The 17,985-nt window shown below is 43.6% G+C and overlaps 1 protein-coding gene across 1 annotated transcript in view; it reads left to right on the forward strand.

Annotated features, from left to right (window-relative positions):
- Positions 1-17,985, forward strand: part of LOC137605994 (cell adhesion molecule DSCAML1-like) — a 55,146-nt gene that overhangs the window by 28,496 nt on the left and 8,665 nt on the right. The window contains exons 4-20 of the mRNA XM_068331005.1: positions 4,878-5,024; positions 5,125-5,403; positions 6,818-7,093; positions 7,344-7,640; positions 8,284-8,556; positions 9,398-9,682; positions 9,833-9,952; positions 10,061-10,237; positions 10,810-11,009; positions 11,727-11,823; positions 11,937-12,065; positions 12,150-12,317; positions 12,439-12,509; positions 12,769-13,009; positions 13,942-14,088; positions 14,769-14,924; positions 16,549-16,688. Of these exons, the coding sequence (XP_068187106.1) occupies positions 4,878-5,024; positions 5,125-5,403; positions 6,818-7,093; positions 7,344-7,640; positions 8,284-8,556; positions 9,398-9,682; positions 9,833-9,952; positions 10,061-10,237; positions 10,810-11,009; positions 11,727-11,823; positions 11,937-12,065; positions 12,150-12,317; positions 12,439-12,509; positions 12,769-13,009; positions 13,942-14,088; positions 14,769-14,924; positions 16,549-16,688 (3,203 nt within the window). The remainder of the gene's footprint in view (positions 1-4,877; positions 5,025-5,124; positions 5,404-6,817; positions 7,094-7,343; positions 7,641-8,283; positions 8,557-9,397; positions 9,683-9,832; positions 9,953-10,060; positions 10,238-10,809; positions 11,010-11,726; positions 11,824-11,936; positions 12,066-12,149; positions 12,318-12,438; positions 12,510-12,768; positions 13,010-13,941; positions 14,089-14,768; positions 14,925-16,548; positions 16,689-17,985) is intronic.

The following is a 17,985-nucleotide window of genomic DNA, read 5'->3' on the forward strand; positions in this document are numbered from 1 at the left end:
AATAATAACAATAACAATATATAATGTTTATATATATTATATTACAATATAATATATACAATATAATATATAATTTAATATATTATTATTATTATTATTATTATTATTATTATTATTATTATTATTATTATTATTATTATTATTGTTATTATGGTATAGGTGTTTCAGTTCACATTTTTCCCCTTTAACCTGAGACCTTCATGGTGAGGAGCCACTGTTTTCGACCATCGGAGACCTCAGGTATCAGCTTTTAGTGAACTGCCAGAAGGACACTAGGGATGTGGCTGTGTTAGCTCATTAGGCTCTTCCAGGTTGATCAGATATGTGTTCCATGCTGGGAAAACCCATAAGAACACAGACGTTTTTATTCCGAGTCATCAGTGTTGCGTGAGCGCACTTTCAACTTGCACTTTTAGTGAACATTTGTTTTGTAAGGAAGAGCTGCACAATAAATACAGAAAATGGTTGTCAGTAAATAAGCACCAAATAATTTTTAACTGCTTTTGTCTGCCAGTAGGTGGAATTTGACCTCTGGTCAACGTCCAATATCTTCTTCCTAAAGGCCTAAATGTGGAATTGATACTTTTCATTCTCGTAAGGGGCTGAATTTGTTCTAAACTGCGTTTGAAACCAGCAAACTGGGAAAGTGTGCCACGTCGTATGATTTTGGAATAACAATCGTGGTTGGTTACAAACCCCACTTGCATCTGAAAAGCTATTTTTAGCATAGTGATGCCATTTTCCCCCCATTTATTCCTACCACCAGTTTACTCATTTCTACCACCAGTTCACAACTGTGATTCTTGCATTCCCAGAATACAAAAGGTTTCACTGATTCATCCTTGATTACTGTAAACATGTTGTGCTTAAATAATTACTGAAAGTAAACTGAAATTTTAACAGGATGACGGTAGGAAGACCCTAGCAACAGGGAGAGGAGGAAGAAAGCGTGAGAGTGGGAGGGAGGGAGAAAGATGCAGAACATCAATAAATAATGGCCCCACTGAGGAGGTGGAAATATGGGCCTCGTTATCTTTGCACCGACGCCTTCATTTGCATGTGAGAAAATGAGGCTGCTATGAACTGTAGCACACATACGCACACACACACACACACACACACACACACACACACACACACACACACACACACACACACACACACACACACACACACACACACACACACACACACACACACACACACACACACTGGGTGTACTCACAAACACTCTTGGACCTCGGCTACAGTATATATCCTATTTATAGACTCTGTCATGCTTGTATTTTTTCCTCTTCTTTCTCACACATTCATACTTTTATTATTTTCCTCATTGCAAGTGTCAGTGCAGCGGGTCGGGCCTGTTGTTGTGTGACTGCAAGGCAACGATTAAAATAGTTTGTACAAGACTTAGTTGACTAGGAGAGGTTTGTTAAGGACAGAGAGTGGGATTAGTGCGACAATTTTTTCTTAATCGCATGATGCAAACATGTACAGTGGCCTAGTGGGTATCACTGTTACCTCACAACAAGAATGTCCCAGGTTCAGTTCCCTTCGTGCGGAGTTAATATGTTCTTCCTGAGTCTCCGTGGGGTCTCCTTGGGTTCTCTCGTTTCCTCACACCTCCATCTAGTAGAGGTGAATTGATCACTCCAAATTATCCATAGGTGTGAGCGTGAGTGGGTACTGTTTTTCCATGTGGCCCTGTGATGAAGTGGCGACTTGTCCAGGGTGGCGACTTGTCCAGGGTGTACCCCCGTTCTCGCCTATATCCAGCTGCGGTAGGCTCCAGCGTAAACCATTACCTGTATTTTGGATAAGCAGTTCAAGATGAGATGATCATGATGCTCTCATCTTCAAGATGAATGAATGAATGAAGGATCCTCTGTTACAGCAGTAAATAGTTCTAACAGATTGAGAAGACATGATTTCAGTTAAATGAGTACAGTATTTTCCGCACTATAAGGCGCACCTAGAAGCCTTTAATTTTCTCAATTTCTTAAATCCAATGTGCCTTATATATGAAAAAAGCTTTAAAATAGACCATTCATTGACGATGAGTTCTCAGATGCGTTTTATAATCCAGTACATTTTATAATCCTGTGTACTTTATAATCCAGTGCGCCTTATGTATGATTTTTTTTTTAAATACGTCATTCATTGAAGGTGCGCCTTATAATCCAGTGCGCCTTATAGTGTGGAAAATACTGTACTCTAGAAATGGATTCTTGCACTAAATTAAACTTGACTAACGTGTGAAAAAAATTTTTTATTGTTGCAAAACCACTGATTAACATTAAAATTTGAATTTTGGTATGCATATCTTCTGAGATTTGTAAAAACACACATATCCACATATCATAGAATATCATACAGCTTAAACGTATTTTTTCTTGTCAAAAGCATACCTTAGTTTATATAAAAATCTTTCCCTCCGAACCCATCTGCATCAGGAATATAATCATTTCTCCCAAGAAGGAAGACTCTGACAAAACGCATACAAAATCTAACAATGTTGACATCCTCTAGGCTACAAAGCTTCTTTCAAAAGAGCTTTCTGGCTGAAAGAACTCTATAAAGAACCATACATAGTTGAGGAAACATCTTTTAACCTCTGAATGGTTCCTTGATAGTCTTTTGAGGACGAGTAAGTGCTGCTATTTTTCATCTGATGGCCATTTTCAGAGCATGAGGTTGTGTGACATAAAAAAGCTCACATGACAATTAAAATTGCTATCCAAAGGTCACCCACTAGAAGGTGGAGCAGTCACAACTAAATATGCACCATCTCAATATCCATCACATATTCATAGATGGAGTTGAAGTACATGGCAAATGACAGTTATCTGTAAAAATGTTTGGTTTCCAAATAGAACAGTCTATAGCATTAAAGTATAATGTGACCGTGGAGAAAATTTATGCAACCATCTACAACTTTCAGCTGCATGTGTGCATGCATGTCTGCAAGTTTACTGCCACGGCCTCTGTGTGTGTGTGTGTGTGTGTGTGTGTGTGTGTGTGTGTGCGTGTGCATGTGCGTGTGTGTGTGTGTGTGTGTGTGTGTCCACCCATGCCCGTGTGTTATGCACATTGGCTCTGTTTCTTGTTATCTAGACAAGTCAGCATAAATAAAAGCTGAGGGTGCACAGTGATTTAGTAATTAATATTTTACTCTGTCTGCCACTCTGCCTAGAGACCGAAAGCGACGGGCTGAGACAGAGAGAGAGGGTGAGAGACAATGAGAGGGTTCACACAAAGATGCGAGGAGAGTCGACAAAAGACAGAAAGATTTTGTGTTTGAGCTGCTCAGGATAAACACATAGGGAAGTAATGTGATGTGCATTGTGTAATCAGTGTTGTCTCAGAGGCATCACTGTGGATGGGATGAATACCATCCCCTGCTGAAGACAGAAAGTGTGGCTTTGACAGATCCAGCTGACTCGCTCTCTCTCACTCTCTCCTTCTATCGCTCTCCCGTTCCCTCTCTGCCCCTGCCTATGTCAGAGTGTTGTGACAGGCGAGTTGTCGATGTTGTGGGAGTGGCAGTTTTAAAGTGCTCATTATCCTGTAAGGCTTCATTCTGGGGGTAAACAAAGACTGCTGTAAAATTGCTGCCTGCGCCTCCCGTTGGGTCATATATTCACGTATAGTCAGTGTGAACACATGCAGTGTCTCTAACAGCTACCTTCAGGATTCCTGCTCAACCCTTTGTGAGACCTTGACAAACATTGTGTATGTAGATAAAATATTGCTGCTGATAAACACATAGGGGCACCTCAATGCAACCAATACAGCTGTTGGACTGTCGATGCTAAACAACACTGTAAATAGTAAATATACAGCATAGTGGCAACAATTTATGAAAATGTTCCAGAAACAACTGTTTGTATTACATAACCTTTTAAAAGTGATGGCTTTCCTTTTGAAACAGGATGATGGATGGAATTTTCATCATTGATGGATCAAAGAGATTTTTGACTTGTTGAGATAAAGGCAGTCTTACTTTTAATTGAATGAAAAAAATGGTCAAGGTTGATGAAAATTAATCGCTGAGGTTTTGGAATTAATAAAGTACACAAACAGATGCTGACATAAAGTCAAGGTACAGCCTTATGCTTTTATTATGAAGTGAAAAAGAAGCAACACTTACGCTGTGAGTGAAAATGCGCACAGGATGAAATAAAGTCTCCCTGTTGAAAACAAAAGGTGTCAGAACCACCACACAACAGCAGAGGAGAACCAGAGAGGGAGGGTTGGAGATGCGTGAACGCAGCCCAACAATAATTGGATATGGCAAGGCGCGTTTGTTCAAATCTCCGAATGTTCGTAAGTCGAATGTTCAGAAGTTGAGGACTACCTGTACTGTATATGTGCATGTGCCCTGTAACTGTATACAAGATGAAAAATGCAGTATAGCCAATTAAGCACTATCTAGACTGTTCACCTTGGCATAGATTGACACACTTGGTCTTTGGCCTTACATTATTGTAGCACTTAAAAGGAAGAACATTCAGTTTAGTTATTAAAGTATGGTGCATAAGAGCTTTATGTTGTGTGTGAAGGGACAGTAAATCAGTTGCTACCATGTCTTTGCGTGGTGAAAGTCAGCGACCGCTGTGTGTCCTCCGGGCCTTGAAAGAGAGCCAGGTTCTGGATAGCAACATTATCAGGCAGGTAGCGCCAACTGTTCAGGCAGGTGTTTGCTCTTAAAACAGTATGGTTTTGCAAATAGATCTGTACTGAAATAACCGAAATAACTATCTTGGTGCAGGTTTTTTTCTTCTTTTATATTTCTCTCATCTATCAGCAAGATTTCTTTGCGGATAATGACTTGTTTGAGGAAAGAAAAAAGTCTTAATTGAATGTGTCTTCCACAGGTAACAGGTTCCTGCTGACCTCTTTTGGGGCCCTTTACATCTCTGATGTTCAGAAGGAGGACGCCCTCTCCACATACAGGTGCATCACCAAACATAAGTACAGCGGCGAGACGCGCCAAAGCAATGGAGCAAGGCTCTCCGTAATGGGTGGGTAGCTTTACTGTTGTTGTCAGTCGAGAGACACCTGTGTGACCTTTATCTTTCTGTCTTGACAAAAAATAGAATTGTATTTATTTTTGCTCTTCAGACCCCAATGAGTCCTCACCCACAATCCTGGACAGCTTCCAAGCGGGGGAGGTGTACGCAGGCCAGAGTATCGAACTCCCTTGCACTGCAGGAGGTTACCCAAGCCCCACCGTCCGCTGGCTGAAAGATGGCCGCCCACTGCCCTCAGATGCCCGGTGGACACGGCGTTTGACAGGGCTTACCATCAGTGACCTGAGGCAAGAAGACAGCGGCAGCTACGCGTGCGAGGTTACCAACAGCTTTGGCTCGAAGGAGGTGTCTGGACAACTTCATGTGATAGGTGTTTGAGCACACACACGCACCAACGCACATATTCAAGAGCAGTCTGAGAAGCCACACCGTCTTGTCAGTGAATCAGCCTGACAGACAGACACGGACTCCTCTAACTTTGGTTTGAGGCACACATACTGTATAAGTCACACCTAGAGTGTGTCTGTAACAAACGTGTATGAGCTGTGTGACGCCGCTTCGGATCAGGTCTCAAGAAGAGAGACAGGGCAATAATTCACTGGGACTGAGTCCGTATCACAGCTGCCAGCACGATTCACCATCTCAGGGACGGAGGGTGAGGAAGACAGATAAATACAGGGGGTCACAGAAGGGACACACATCCAGACAGTGCTGGAATGACATTATGTGCAATGTAATAACAAGATAGCGGGCGAGGCGGAGATAAACATAGGTGGTGTAATGTATACAAAGAAACAAAGAGCAAGAGAAGACGAGACAGAGGGAGAGAATAGATCGGCGGTGGGCTTTGCCAATGGGCACATCATGGCAGCCCACTCTGTGACTCTGACAGGGTGAGGGGGGGTTGGGAGGCACAGAGATGCCCCCCAGCACACACCACCAGCTGCCTTATTGCTCACTGACATTTTTGCACACATTCTGTCTCTCTGTCTCACACACACACACACGCACGCACACACACACACACACACACACACGCACGCACGCACGCACACACACACACACACACACACACACACACACACACACACACACACACAACAGATAGACACACTCAACACACAGGAGTGGACAGAAATGTGAAGAGATGTCTCCAGCTGTTTTTTTAATGAGCGCGTCGAACTGATTGAGTCACCGCCACTGATTGTGCTCTACCTCTCTCTCTCTCTCTCTCTCTCTCTCTCTCTCTCTCTCTCTCTCTCTCTCTCTCTCTCTCTCTCTCTCTCTCTCTCTCTCTCTCTCTCTCTCTCTCTCTCTCTCTCTCTCTCTCTCTCTCTCTCTCTCTCTCTCTCTCTCTCTGTCTCTCTCTCTCTCTCTCTCTCTCTCTCTCTCTCTCTCTCTCTCTTTCTCTTTTTCTCTTTCACGTCCATCTCATAATTTGAATACAGTTGAATTATTTGAGTCATTTGCATGGGCATGGGTATCATATACAACAAAATAAAAATTTGAGATTGAAAGAATTTGAAATGTGTTTATGAATATATTAATTTATAACTATTCATGTTTTGCTCATTAACACTGTATACATTTAAATAAGTTAAGGTTATTGAGTGGTATCATATAAAAATAGAAAGTAGGCGGGTAATAGAATATAAGCGCATACTCACATTACATTATTAATTTAATTCACATAGCATTTAAAGAAAAACATGACATAGCGGCAAAACAGATAGAAAATGTATGTTTATGAGTTTTTTAAATAACTACGTGTGTCTCTCTGTCAGATCCACTGCGGGTGACCCTGTCCCCTAAGAATTTGAAAACTGGCATCAGCAGCACATTGTTCTTCACCTGCACCGTGGAGGGTTCTCCAGAATACACCATCAGCTGGTTTAGCAACACAGAGCCCATCGTCCCCGACCAGCACATCTCCATCCAGGGACAACACAATGACACCCTGCAGATCACTGCAGCGCAGAAGTTCCACTCCGGGGCCTACCAGTGCTTCGCCTCCCGAAAGGGCCACACCGCTCAGGACTTCTCCATCATTCTGTTAGAGGGTGTGTGGATGGTCAAAATGTATTTTGTCACATTATTGTATCATATCAATAACAAGAATATATTGTTTATAAATTTTAAGTCTTCACTTTTAGTGTTGACCATTATTCTTTATCTCAATTCTGTTGAATAAATTGAGCGATAATACATTAAACAAGGTGGTAGAAAGAACCTCAACCAAGAATCAGTGCTGTCTTCTCGCATATTCATCTATTTTTCAGCTTTCTCTCTCCATCCTTTGTCTCCTTGCAGATGGTACTCCTCGTATTGTGTCTTCCTTCAGCGAACGAGTGGTGAACCCTGGGGAGCCTTTCTCCCTCATGTGCGCCGCCAAAGGAGCCCCGCCTCCTTCCATTACCTGGACACTGGACGATGAGCCGGTGGTGCGAGACTCCACCTACAAGACCAGCCAGTACACCCTGTCGGACGGCCTGACCGTGTCACATGTCAACGTCAGCAGTCCGCTCATTCGAGATGGAGGAGTGTATCGTTGCGTCGCACGCAACTCGGCCGGTAGCGCCGAGTACCAAGCGCGCATAAACGTAAGAGGTGCCTGTCTGCTTTTCAATATAAATGCACTCTACACCTTACTCTTTACAAATATAGAGCTAGAGAGAGATCAGATTCCAATCACACATAGTCACATATATCATCTGTCTATCGATCTGAATGTTTATCTATCTGTCATATGTCTGTATCTATCTACGTATCTGTCTGTCTGTCTGTCTGTCTGTCTGTCTGCCTGTCTCTATCTATCTATCTATCTATCTATCTATCTATCTATCTATCTATCTATCTATCTATCTATCTATCTATCTATCTATCTATCTATCTATCTATCTATCTATCTATCTATCTATCTATCTATCTATCTATCTATCTATCTATCTATCTATCTATCTATCTATAACACAGTCTCTCAGATACAAAGCATATCTTATTAGTCTACAATCAACAATATCCTCAGTCAGATTTTAGTAAAGGGAGCATAACTAACCTCCCTGTCCACCTGTCAACTTACCCCAATCACTCTATCCCTCAACCTTTATCTCTCCACCTCCTGTCTCCGTGGCTGCTACCCTTACTCTGTCATGACCTCCCTCACCTCATCTGCCTCTCTCCGACCTCTCTCTCTCTCCCTCTCTCTCTATCCTCTCCTTCCATCCCCTCCCTCTCTCCCCTGTGTCTCCAGGTCCACCTCGAATCAGACCCATGCGGGACATCACTGCAGTGGCAGGCAGGAACACCTACATAACATGCCGTGTGATTGGCTACCCATATTACTCCATCAAGTGGCTGAAGGATGGCATGCAGCTGCCTGATAATCATCGTCAAGTGGTTTTTGAGAATGGCACCCTGAGGCTGACGGACGTGCAGAAGGGAGCAGATGAAGGCACCTACTTGTGTAGCGTTCTGATCCAACCCCAGGTGTCAATAAACCAGACCGTTCATGTCACCGTCAAAGGTAAGCTTGAAGAGAAAAATGGATTCAACGCAGTAAAATTGTATGGAGCAACATTTTTGAGTAAAGATACAGGAGATTTATTGATGCAAATCCATACAAGAGGTTGCGGTAAAGAGGGGTGACCCAACTGCCCCATTGGTACGGACTAACCGTATTTTGTCCTGAAGCAGTATTCCTGGGTATTTTTTTGCTCACATCAGTGCAAACAGAAGAAATATACAAAAAAAATACTAATAAAGCAACATGGCCAAATAAGGCAAGTTACCTTCTATGTTTCTTTTTACCCTTGATAGAATAAGATTAGAGATTAGCCATTATCAGAGTACCTACTGAACAGAGACACTAAAATGTACAAGATTACTGCAATGCTTTTTGGCAAAAGTAGATGTTATTTTTGTGGTTCCACCTGACATTTACTTCCGTTGTATTGTGCGTCTGCATTTTGTTTAGAGTGTGAGTGGGCTAACGATAGTACAGGGGCAGCTGCAGAGGTGTTTGAGGGTGTGTGCGTGTGCCTGCTTGTGAGAGTGTCTCTGATTTAATTAGATGAATAATAATGAAGCCTAGATTAAATCCCCCAGATGTCTCAGCTGTAGTACCCCCACCCCAATCTCCATTACTATGGCAACAGAACGACTTCCTCCTGCCAATTGGACTCTAACCAGAGCAGCTATTATGGGCTGCAGAGGATGGGGCTTGCAGAGGGGGGAAAAAGGAGGAGGGGGGCACTGGCCAATGACCTTCTCTCTCAGCATTGCTCCAGATGGCCACACCGCCACTCTTTCACAACTATGGTTGCCTTTATTCCTTTGACTCTCCGCACTCTTCCTCTCTCCCCCAGTGCCGCCCCTCATTCAGCCCTTCGATATCCCCTCTACCTCAGTGGGGAAGCTCATGTACATTGCCTGTGTGGTGTCATCTGGGGACATGCCCATACGCATCACCTGGCACAAAGATGGCCAGCTCATCGTGCCAGGCTCGGCTTCTGGCGTCGGAATAGAGACCAAAGAGTTTATGAGCTCCCTTCAGATTTCCAAGGTGACACTGAAGCACAATGGAAACTACACCTGCATCGCTAGCAATGCCGCCGCCACCGTCAGCTGGGAAAGGCAGCTGATAGTTACCGGTGAGAGACTGAAAAAATAGAGAACGATGAATTAGGTCTGATCAGATGCGATTTTTATTGTACAATTGCACATGAACACTCCCGTTTTGCACTTTTTCCATCATCTCGTAGTCAATAAATTTAGGTTAACATCGTCCTTCTGTTTCTCAGTGCCGCCACGTTTTGTGGTGCAGCCCAACAACCAAGATTGTATCTATGGCAAAGCTGGAGTTCTCAACTGCTCAGTGGAGGGTTACCCACCTCCAAAAGTCATGTGGAAACACGCCAAAGGTAAAGTCTGTACCTCATCTCAACTATTTCTACAGCATCAACATAACAGCATTATGTGAAATACAAAATAATGGAGACACTAACATGCATTTACTTTGTGTTGTGCAGGTGTAGGAAACCCTCAGCAGTACCACCCAGTACCACTAACTGGTCGCATTCAGATCATGTCAAATGGATCTCTGCTCATTCGGCACGTGCTGGAGGATGACCGGGGGTATTACCTCTGCCAGGCCTCCAATGGAGTGGGATCAGACATCAGTAAAAGCATGATCCTCACTGTTAAGAGTAAGTGTCAGCCATTTGCTCTTTAGCTTTAACACACTTCCTTTCATAACTGCATTGCTGCACTGGGCGCAAAACGTATTCAGAGACGATCCTCGGCCTTTAGGAGGGGAGTCAGCTTTTCTAAAATGCACTTTTTGCCTCAGGCCTTTGCAGCCAGGACTGAACAAAACCTCGTCTCCATCCTCCACGTCCTTAGCTGGGGATGTCTTTGCTATTGATCGATGCTCTTCGGATTCCAGTCTGTGTGCTCTTGAATGTTTGAGGGGAAAGAACTGATGAATTAGTGATGAAAACAAACCCGCATGATCCCCTTCAATCAGTAATCTATGACTTAGAAAAGAAAAAGGAAAAAAAAACAGGAGAAGAAGATAAGTACAGACAAGGAAGAGGCAGAGTAGAAAGGCCGGTAGGACCTGAAGCGTAAAATGAAATTAGTGAACAGAAGTGCAGAAATAGAGATGTCTATACATCTGCAATATATTCTAATATATCCAGTATCGTATCCCTGTCCCCCTGTCTCATTAATCCATATTATACCATTCATCATACTGACATATTGTACTTCTGCTCAGTTCCCGCCATGATCACCAGCCACCCTAACACCACCATGGCGAGGAAGGGCCAAACCAAGGAGCTAAATTGCACGGCACGGGGGGAACAGCCCATCATCATCCGCTGGGAGAGAGGAGACACCGTCATCGATGCAGAGAGAAATCCCCGTTACTCCATCACCATCAACAAGAAGGGGGATGAAGTCATCTCCACCCTTAAGGTCAGACACATACAGCACCCAGCAGTCCCTAACCAAGAAGAAAGATTTGATGATATAAAATTAATCACTTGGCGAAAACATTGTCTTGTAAATCATCTTAATTTTTTTTCCTAAAAAATAGTATTTTCCTCAGTTTGAAGAAGATCTTGTTGAATTAAAAGCATAGGTACATTTTTTTGAAACAAGTCCAAATAAAGCAGGATCTTATCTCTCTTGCATTTTTGCATTATTAAGTTAAAAGAGGTTAAAATATATATCCTGTATGTGCAGCTTAGGGCTATAAAAGCCTCAGTTAGCGTAGTTTCATAGAAAAACTGTCTGGCTCTGATAGTATTTAACAAAACCTTCCCTCCAGCGGTCTATGGTTCCCTGATATTTCTAAACATTTGCATTAAAATATAAAGATTTTTTTACTTCAGACAGATCCCACATAACTGTTTCCAGTCTTTATGTTAAGCTAAGCTAACGTCTCTGGTCATAGATTCATATTTAGCGTACAGACACAACAGTGGAATCGATCATCTAACTGTCTGGAAGATGGCGTCAACCTAGTCTTTATGAAAATCAGTTTAGGTGAAATGACTGGCTTCATTTCATATTTCTCCAGGATTGTGAATTGGATTAGATTGATTGGAGATGATTTTCGTGATTTGTTTTCCTGCTATTGTCTCTTTTGAACACGCTGTAATCTTTCTTTGTTTGTGTCAATCTTCACAGCTCAACCCAGCAGAACGAGGGGATTCCGTCTTCTTCTCCTGCCACGCCATCAATTCCTATGGAGAGGGTCGAGGGCTCATCCAACTGACTGTGCAAGGTCTGTCTACCTGCATGTTGCTAATTTGATAACCTGTGGTGTTCCCAGAGAATCCTGTTGAACCAGTCTTCTATCTAAACTGCCACCCCCCCCCAAAAAAACAAAACCCACAGAACCACCAGATCCCCCTGAGCTGGAAGTGAGAGAGGTGAAGGACAGAAGCATGAACCTGCGCTGGATCCAAAGGTTTGATGGCAACAGCATCATCACCAGCTATGACATAGAGTACAAGAACAAGTCAGGTAGGTACCCAGAATTTAAATCCATCTGTCAGATTTCTTTAAGATCCATTCCTAAATGATTTGGAATCTTTTCACATTTAACAGACTCTTGGGATCACATGTACACAACAAGGAACATCTCTCCCACCAACAACCAAGCTAACATTGTGGAGCTGCATCCGGCCTGCGTTTACAGCATCCGCATGTATTCCTACAACAAGATCGGCCGCAGCCTTCCCAGCAAGGAGCTCACAATCAGTACTGAGGAAGCACGTAAGTGGTGTCTGTCTCCACCGCACATCACGCTTGCCTGCTTGTCTGTTTGTACTTTTACTGTCTATGGAAGATTCTCTGAATATTTACATATCATTTGATATGAAATGTTCATCAACAGCTCCTGATGGGCCGCCGATGGATGTAATCCTCCAGCCGATGACCTCGCAGAGCATACGGGTTACATGGAGGGTAAAATGAATACTCTCTGGATTATTATGTAGTGGTTATTTCTGATGATCAGAATTACAGTTCAAACATTTAATGAATGATCACAATTCATATAGACGGGCTTGATAATTTTTAAGTTAAATTCTTAAGATAGAGTTCGAAAAACCTCCTCATGTAACGACAAAGGAAAGAAAAAAGGGCTACTATATTTCTGCTGATTTTTAAGTTTGACGTACACTTTCAAAATTAAAAAGAAATGATCTCCTCACATATGTTTTAGGCCCCTAAGAAGGAGCTGCAGAACGGGGTGATCCGAGGCTACCAGATCGGATATAGAGAGAATGGCCCAGGCAGCAATGGCCAGTACAGCATTGTGGAGATGAAAGCCACGGGGGACAGTGAAGTGTACACATTGGACAACCTGAAGAAGTTTGCCCAGTATGGGGTGGTGGTCCAGGCCTTCAACAGAGCCGGGACGGGGCCATCCAGTACTGAGATCAACGCTACCACATTGGAAGATGGTAGGAGAGTCACAAGAGAAGGATAGAAAAAAAATTGTAGATTACAAAAGAATGTAGGTCTTGAGTGACGAAGACAACTGCTGGTCTGGGAGGACGTGTGGTGGAAAGCGGACAAAAATTTAAACATTCACCAGGCGTGTATCTCTGATTCGTCAGAGACAATTTAAAATGGAGCCACATGCATTAAAAGCATGGCAGACACACCGATAGGTGCAGATGACATACATATGTAGACATACATGCAAGGGTAGACATGAATTTGCAGCACATCCCCCATCCCCATCCTTCTTTGCCTTTAATTAGCACCCTTATTAGGCTGGTAGAGTGCAAGAAGCGAACAGGGAACCCCATTACTCTCTACACGTCTGCCCAATCTGCCTTCTTTTTCTCTTCCTCTCCTTTATCTTGCCATTGGTTCCCCTCTCTTCCTCCTCACCCCTCCACTGTCTGTTTTACATTTTCGTTTTGTTTTTTGTTATTTTTTTCTGACAGTGCTGGTTCTCCATTACAAATGTGAATGTATGGACCTGCTCTAGTCCTTGAAGACGAACATTGTCTTCCATCACATTTCATGTTCAACACCTCACCCTGCCTTCGTCATCTGTATTTTAACCCCTTAAGGTGTATCTGATTTTCCACTCACGCTGCTCCCTTGCATTGCACTTCCTTCCCCCCAATAACTCTCTCTACCCCTCCACTTCTTCTCCTGTCTGCACTCTAAAAGCTAACACTGAACAAGACACTAATTTGAGCTTGTTTGACTGATTTGTTTCCGCAGAGATTGCCTGTAGGGCTGTTGGTGTTGATTACTTATCTTCCTGGATCAGTCAGTTTGTCTTAGCAACAGACAGGACTGTTGAAAAGTAATAAACTACCTTGAAGCTCATATATTTCAACCGTACAGCACTAAGACTACCCCCTGCTCTCTCTAGTGCCCAGCGAACCCCCGCAGAACGTGCGAGCGATCTCTGTGACGTCAGACGAGGCAGTGATCACATGGGCCGAGCCTCCACGGCTGACACTGCACGGTGTGCTTAAAGGCTACCGGGTTGTGTTTTGGTCCCTCTTCCCAGACGGAGGTGGGTGCTGTGGGGGCCAGGCCCAGTGGCCGATGCAGAGTAATTATCACCTCTCTCATTATAAACTTCACTAAGTGACCGACCCATCTTCCCACCCTCCTACCTCTTTGTCAGAATGTGTTGATGTGTGTCTGCACGGTTTTCATGAAGTACCTCTTGTTGCTGTGTGTCCTTGGATTTGTCCGTGTTTGACCTTGTTTCTGTGTCTCTTAGACTCTTGACACTATCAGTGGTGATGGTTGGTGAGATTGCATTACAGTGACCTCTGTTTGCTCCAATGTCTGTTCCAACCTGTGTCCAAATTTTGCATTAGCAAATATGTTTTGTGGGAAATGACGTCTAAATGAATTTATGATTGCGTTAAGGTCGTGTGACGGTTACTAAAAACTGTGGAGTTAGAAAGGACACATCCATTTTTTTCACATTAAACCAAAACTGCCATCTTTTCTCCACACGTGTTGCTTTAGTAGACAAAACCATTGGGATTCAGGATGCAAACCGAAGTCCCTTTTTAAGCAATGGTAATTTTCTATAACCATCAATCCGAGGCATAAATGAAATTCTCTCCAAAACATATTTAACAATGCATAATGGTTGTGTAGAAGTCTATTTGATGGAAGACAGAGTCCAGATTACATTCTGTATTTTCTAAAATGGTTTTCCCATCCCACCCTCTTCAGAGTGGGGAGAGATGCAGAATATCACCACCACCCGTGAGCAGGTGGAGCTGCGAGGGCTGGAGAAGTTCACCAACTACAGTGTTCAGGTGCTGGCCTACACACAAGCTGGAGACGGGGTTCGGAGTAACGTCCTGTACATCCAGACCCGTGAGGACTGTGAGTGTGCACACAGAACGAAACTCGAAATGAGACGTTGTCATCTTGCTTTTGTTCCTAAAAAATAAAGAAAGCATGAGTGTTTTGCATGGCGCATGGGCTAAAGTGGAAGAGGATGAAAGAACATACTTAAAAAAGGCATGGGTTTTATCTCAAACTCATGACAAAAGCCCATTTATGCTGGGGAGCTCCATTAGCAGTGCTAATGAGAATTAAGAGGCTTTGGTTCCACAGCTCAGGGAGGGCTGGTGGGAGACACAAGGGGTGGGGGTGCTCTCTGGGAGCATATAGCATCCTGAAGTCAGCCATCAGACTGGGCCTGCATCCCGTGCACTTCTCCCATTGCCATAGGCATATAGAGATTAACTCCTTTTGGATTAGAAAGATTTAATTTTGTGCTTACACCATCGGAGGCGGGATTACAGCCAGATCCGTGTCTCTTTATTGAGGAGGCAGGGAGGAGGGGCCTGGGGGTTGAAGATTGTAAGATAGTTAAGTGATCACGGCGTCTATATAGACATAATGGAAAGCTATCAACGTGCTTGACTTATGTTCGGTGTGTATTTGTTTGAGTGTATTCTCCCCTCAATATAAGCCCTCCTTGGCACAGCAGTGCATTATGTTTCCATGTTGGGACGTTCACCCAGCACCATTATGCCTGGCTTCCTCGTCATGCTGGCTGTGCATGAGACTCCGTCTGATGGAGATCCAGGCAGATTTTGGTTTCCAAATAGGACTCCGCCCCCATTTTCTCTCCTATTTCCTACTCTTATTTAGACACAGAGATTTGGTTATGATAATAATGCCCTTATCCAGTGCCACCACCACCATAGGGACTCCTATATATAAACTGTATCCATCATTTTTGTCTTTTTCTCACCACAGCATCCCTCTTTCAAAGCCTCCCTTGTTGGTTCTAGTGTGGTTGTGTCGTTTTTCAGCTGCTTTTTTTGTCTTTCACCATGTAATGTGCAGGATGAAGGGGTCGCAGTGCACGGCCTGGTTGAATGACTGGATCAGGGGCCCTCAAATAAAAAGGAAAACAGGGGATTGGATTTAGAGAGCAGGGCCTTCAACTGCAGTTGTGTGGATGTCAAATGAGGCCCACTGCCAAATACAAGTTATATTTATGGCTGGGACTGAATAGGCTCGACACTGTGGATTCCACACTAAGGCCAATGTGACAAAAGAATTATTGTTCACATGTTCAGCGCCCAGTATTCTGATGTGTTTTCATACATGGCGCCGCCATCTAAATCTCTTTTCACACCTTAAAGGGAGTATTAAGTGGCGTATAGTGTCAAACTGAAGTGGCTAACAGAGGATCAGACACTAGTTTAATCTGTGTGTGGGTTTCAGAGTTAAGAGAATGTTGTTTGTAACGGTGTCAGAACTGCTGACCGATGTCTGACTGAACATATGTCACTGCTATCCACCCAAACAGAATTGTTCAAAGTCCTCCAAGAGCAGCTTAGTGCAGGATAAGACTAGCAAGCTGCAAACAAGCCTGCTCACTTTAATGGGCATCCAACACTCAGCATGTATATGCACACACGCACAAAAACCACCATGGAAGCACATGAATTTGACACGTTTGCTGATGCTGCTGTATGTTTTCCAATAGTTCCTGGTCCGCCAGCGGGCATCAAGGCAGTACCCTCCTCTCCGAGCAGTGTGGTTGTGTCGTGGTTGCCTCCTCACAAACCAAACGGTGTTATCCGCAAGTACACCATCTACTGCTCCAGTCCAGGATCTGGACAGCCGGTAGGTCAAGCCCTCATGGACGTGACTCATAAGAGACCAGTAAAAAACAGTCCCAGTGTATTATTGAGTAGATACGAATGAAAAAAAATTAATAATGAAATAAATCCTACTAGTACAAATAATTGATTTGCAACCCGTATTGTTAATTGCATCTGTACGTGTGTGTGTGTGTATGTGTGTGTGTGTGCGCGCGCGCGTGTGTGTGTTGTGTAATGTGTGATGTGTCTCTCTTTCACTGCATTTGCACCATCGCTTTATTTCCTGCCCTCCCAGATGAACAGATGAGGTTGTCTTGGCAACGTGATGAGACGTAGATATGCAAATGAAGGAGAGAACAAGCTCACACATGCACACTGCCGCATAAGAAACACACACACACACACACACACACACACACACACACACACACACACACACACACACACACACACACACGCAAAGACATCACATTTCAACATTTTCTATTTATACATGCATGTGTGGCATTTCGGTTGTGGTTAGGTCATGTGCACACAAACACCAGCACACATTGAAATCTGATATCAGGCTAGAATCTCACTTTCTTATTATTCACAAATACTCCTCCCTCTCTGTGCATGAGTGCCATGTAAATGAGCATGAGCAGAGAGGAGGGAGGGAGGAAGGGAGGGGGAAAGGAGGTTGAGAGAGGAAGCGAAACACCATTAGAGGTGGGGAGAGACCAAGGGGAAATGAGAGAAAAAGAGAGAGATGAGGGGAGCTGAAGAGGGGGAGAGAGAGCGAGAGGCAGGCTGAGAAGAAGGGAGGAGTAGAGGAGGGTATCAGTCACATCGAGATGAGAGTGCTTTTGTCCGTCTTTTCATTATCTCCCTGTATCACTCCCTCGATCACCACAACACCGACGCTATGCTGGAGGAATTTTCGAACGCACCCCATAATGCACATACACCCCCCCCTCCATCCCTCCATCTCTCCATCCTCTCCTCTTCACTGAGCTCGAACTAGAGGGATAGAGGAAAAGAGAGAAAAGCTGGAGGAATTGAAGATGAACACAGAGATGGGCAGATTAAAAATATAGAGCAGAGAAGCGACTTGAGAGAAAACAATGTTTTTTAGTGTGTGTGTGTGTGTGTGTGTGTGTGTGTGTGTGTGTGTGTGAGTATCTTCTTTAAAAAAATTTCATCATGAAATTATGGATTATTTGAGGCCTAAAACATTATTTGCAATTTTTTTCCTCCACGAACCAACAAAATATTCTCCAAAAACACAAAAATTTCACTCTCTCACTCTTGTATTTCTGGATTTGGGATATTTTTCC

This window comes from Antennarius striatus, chromosome 13, assembly GCF_040054535.1.
Source record: "Antennarius striatus isolate MH-2024 chromosome 13, ASM4005453v1, whole genome shotgun sequence".
Classification (NCBI taxonomy): domain Eukaryota; kingdom Metazoa; phylum Chordata; class Actinopteri; order Lophiiformes; family Antennariidae; genus Antennarius; species Antennarius striatus.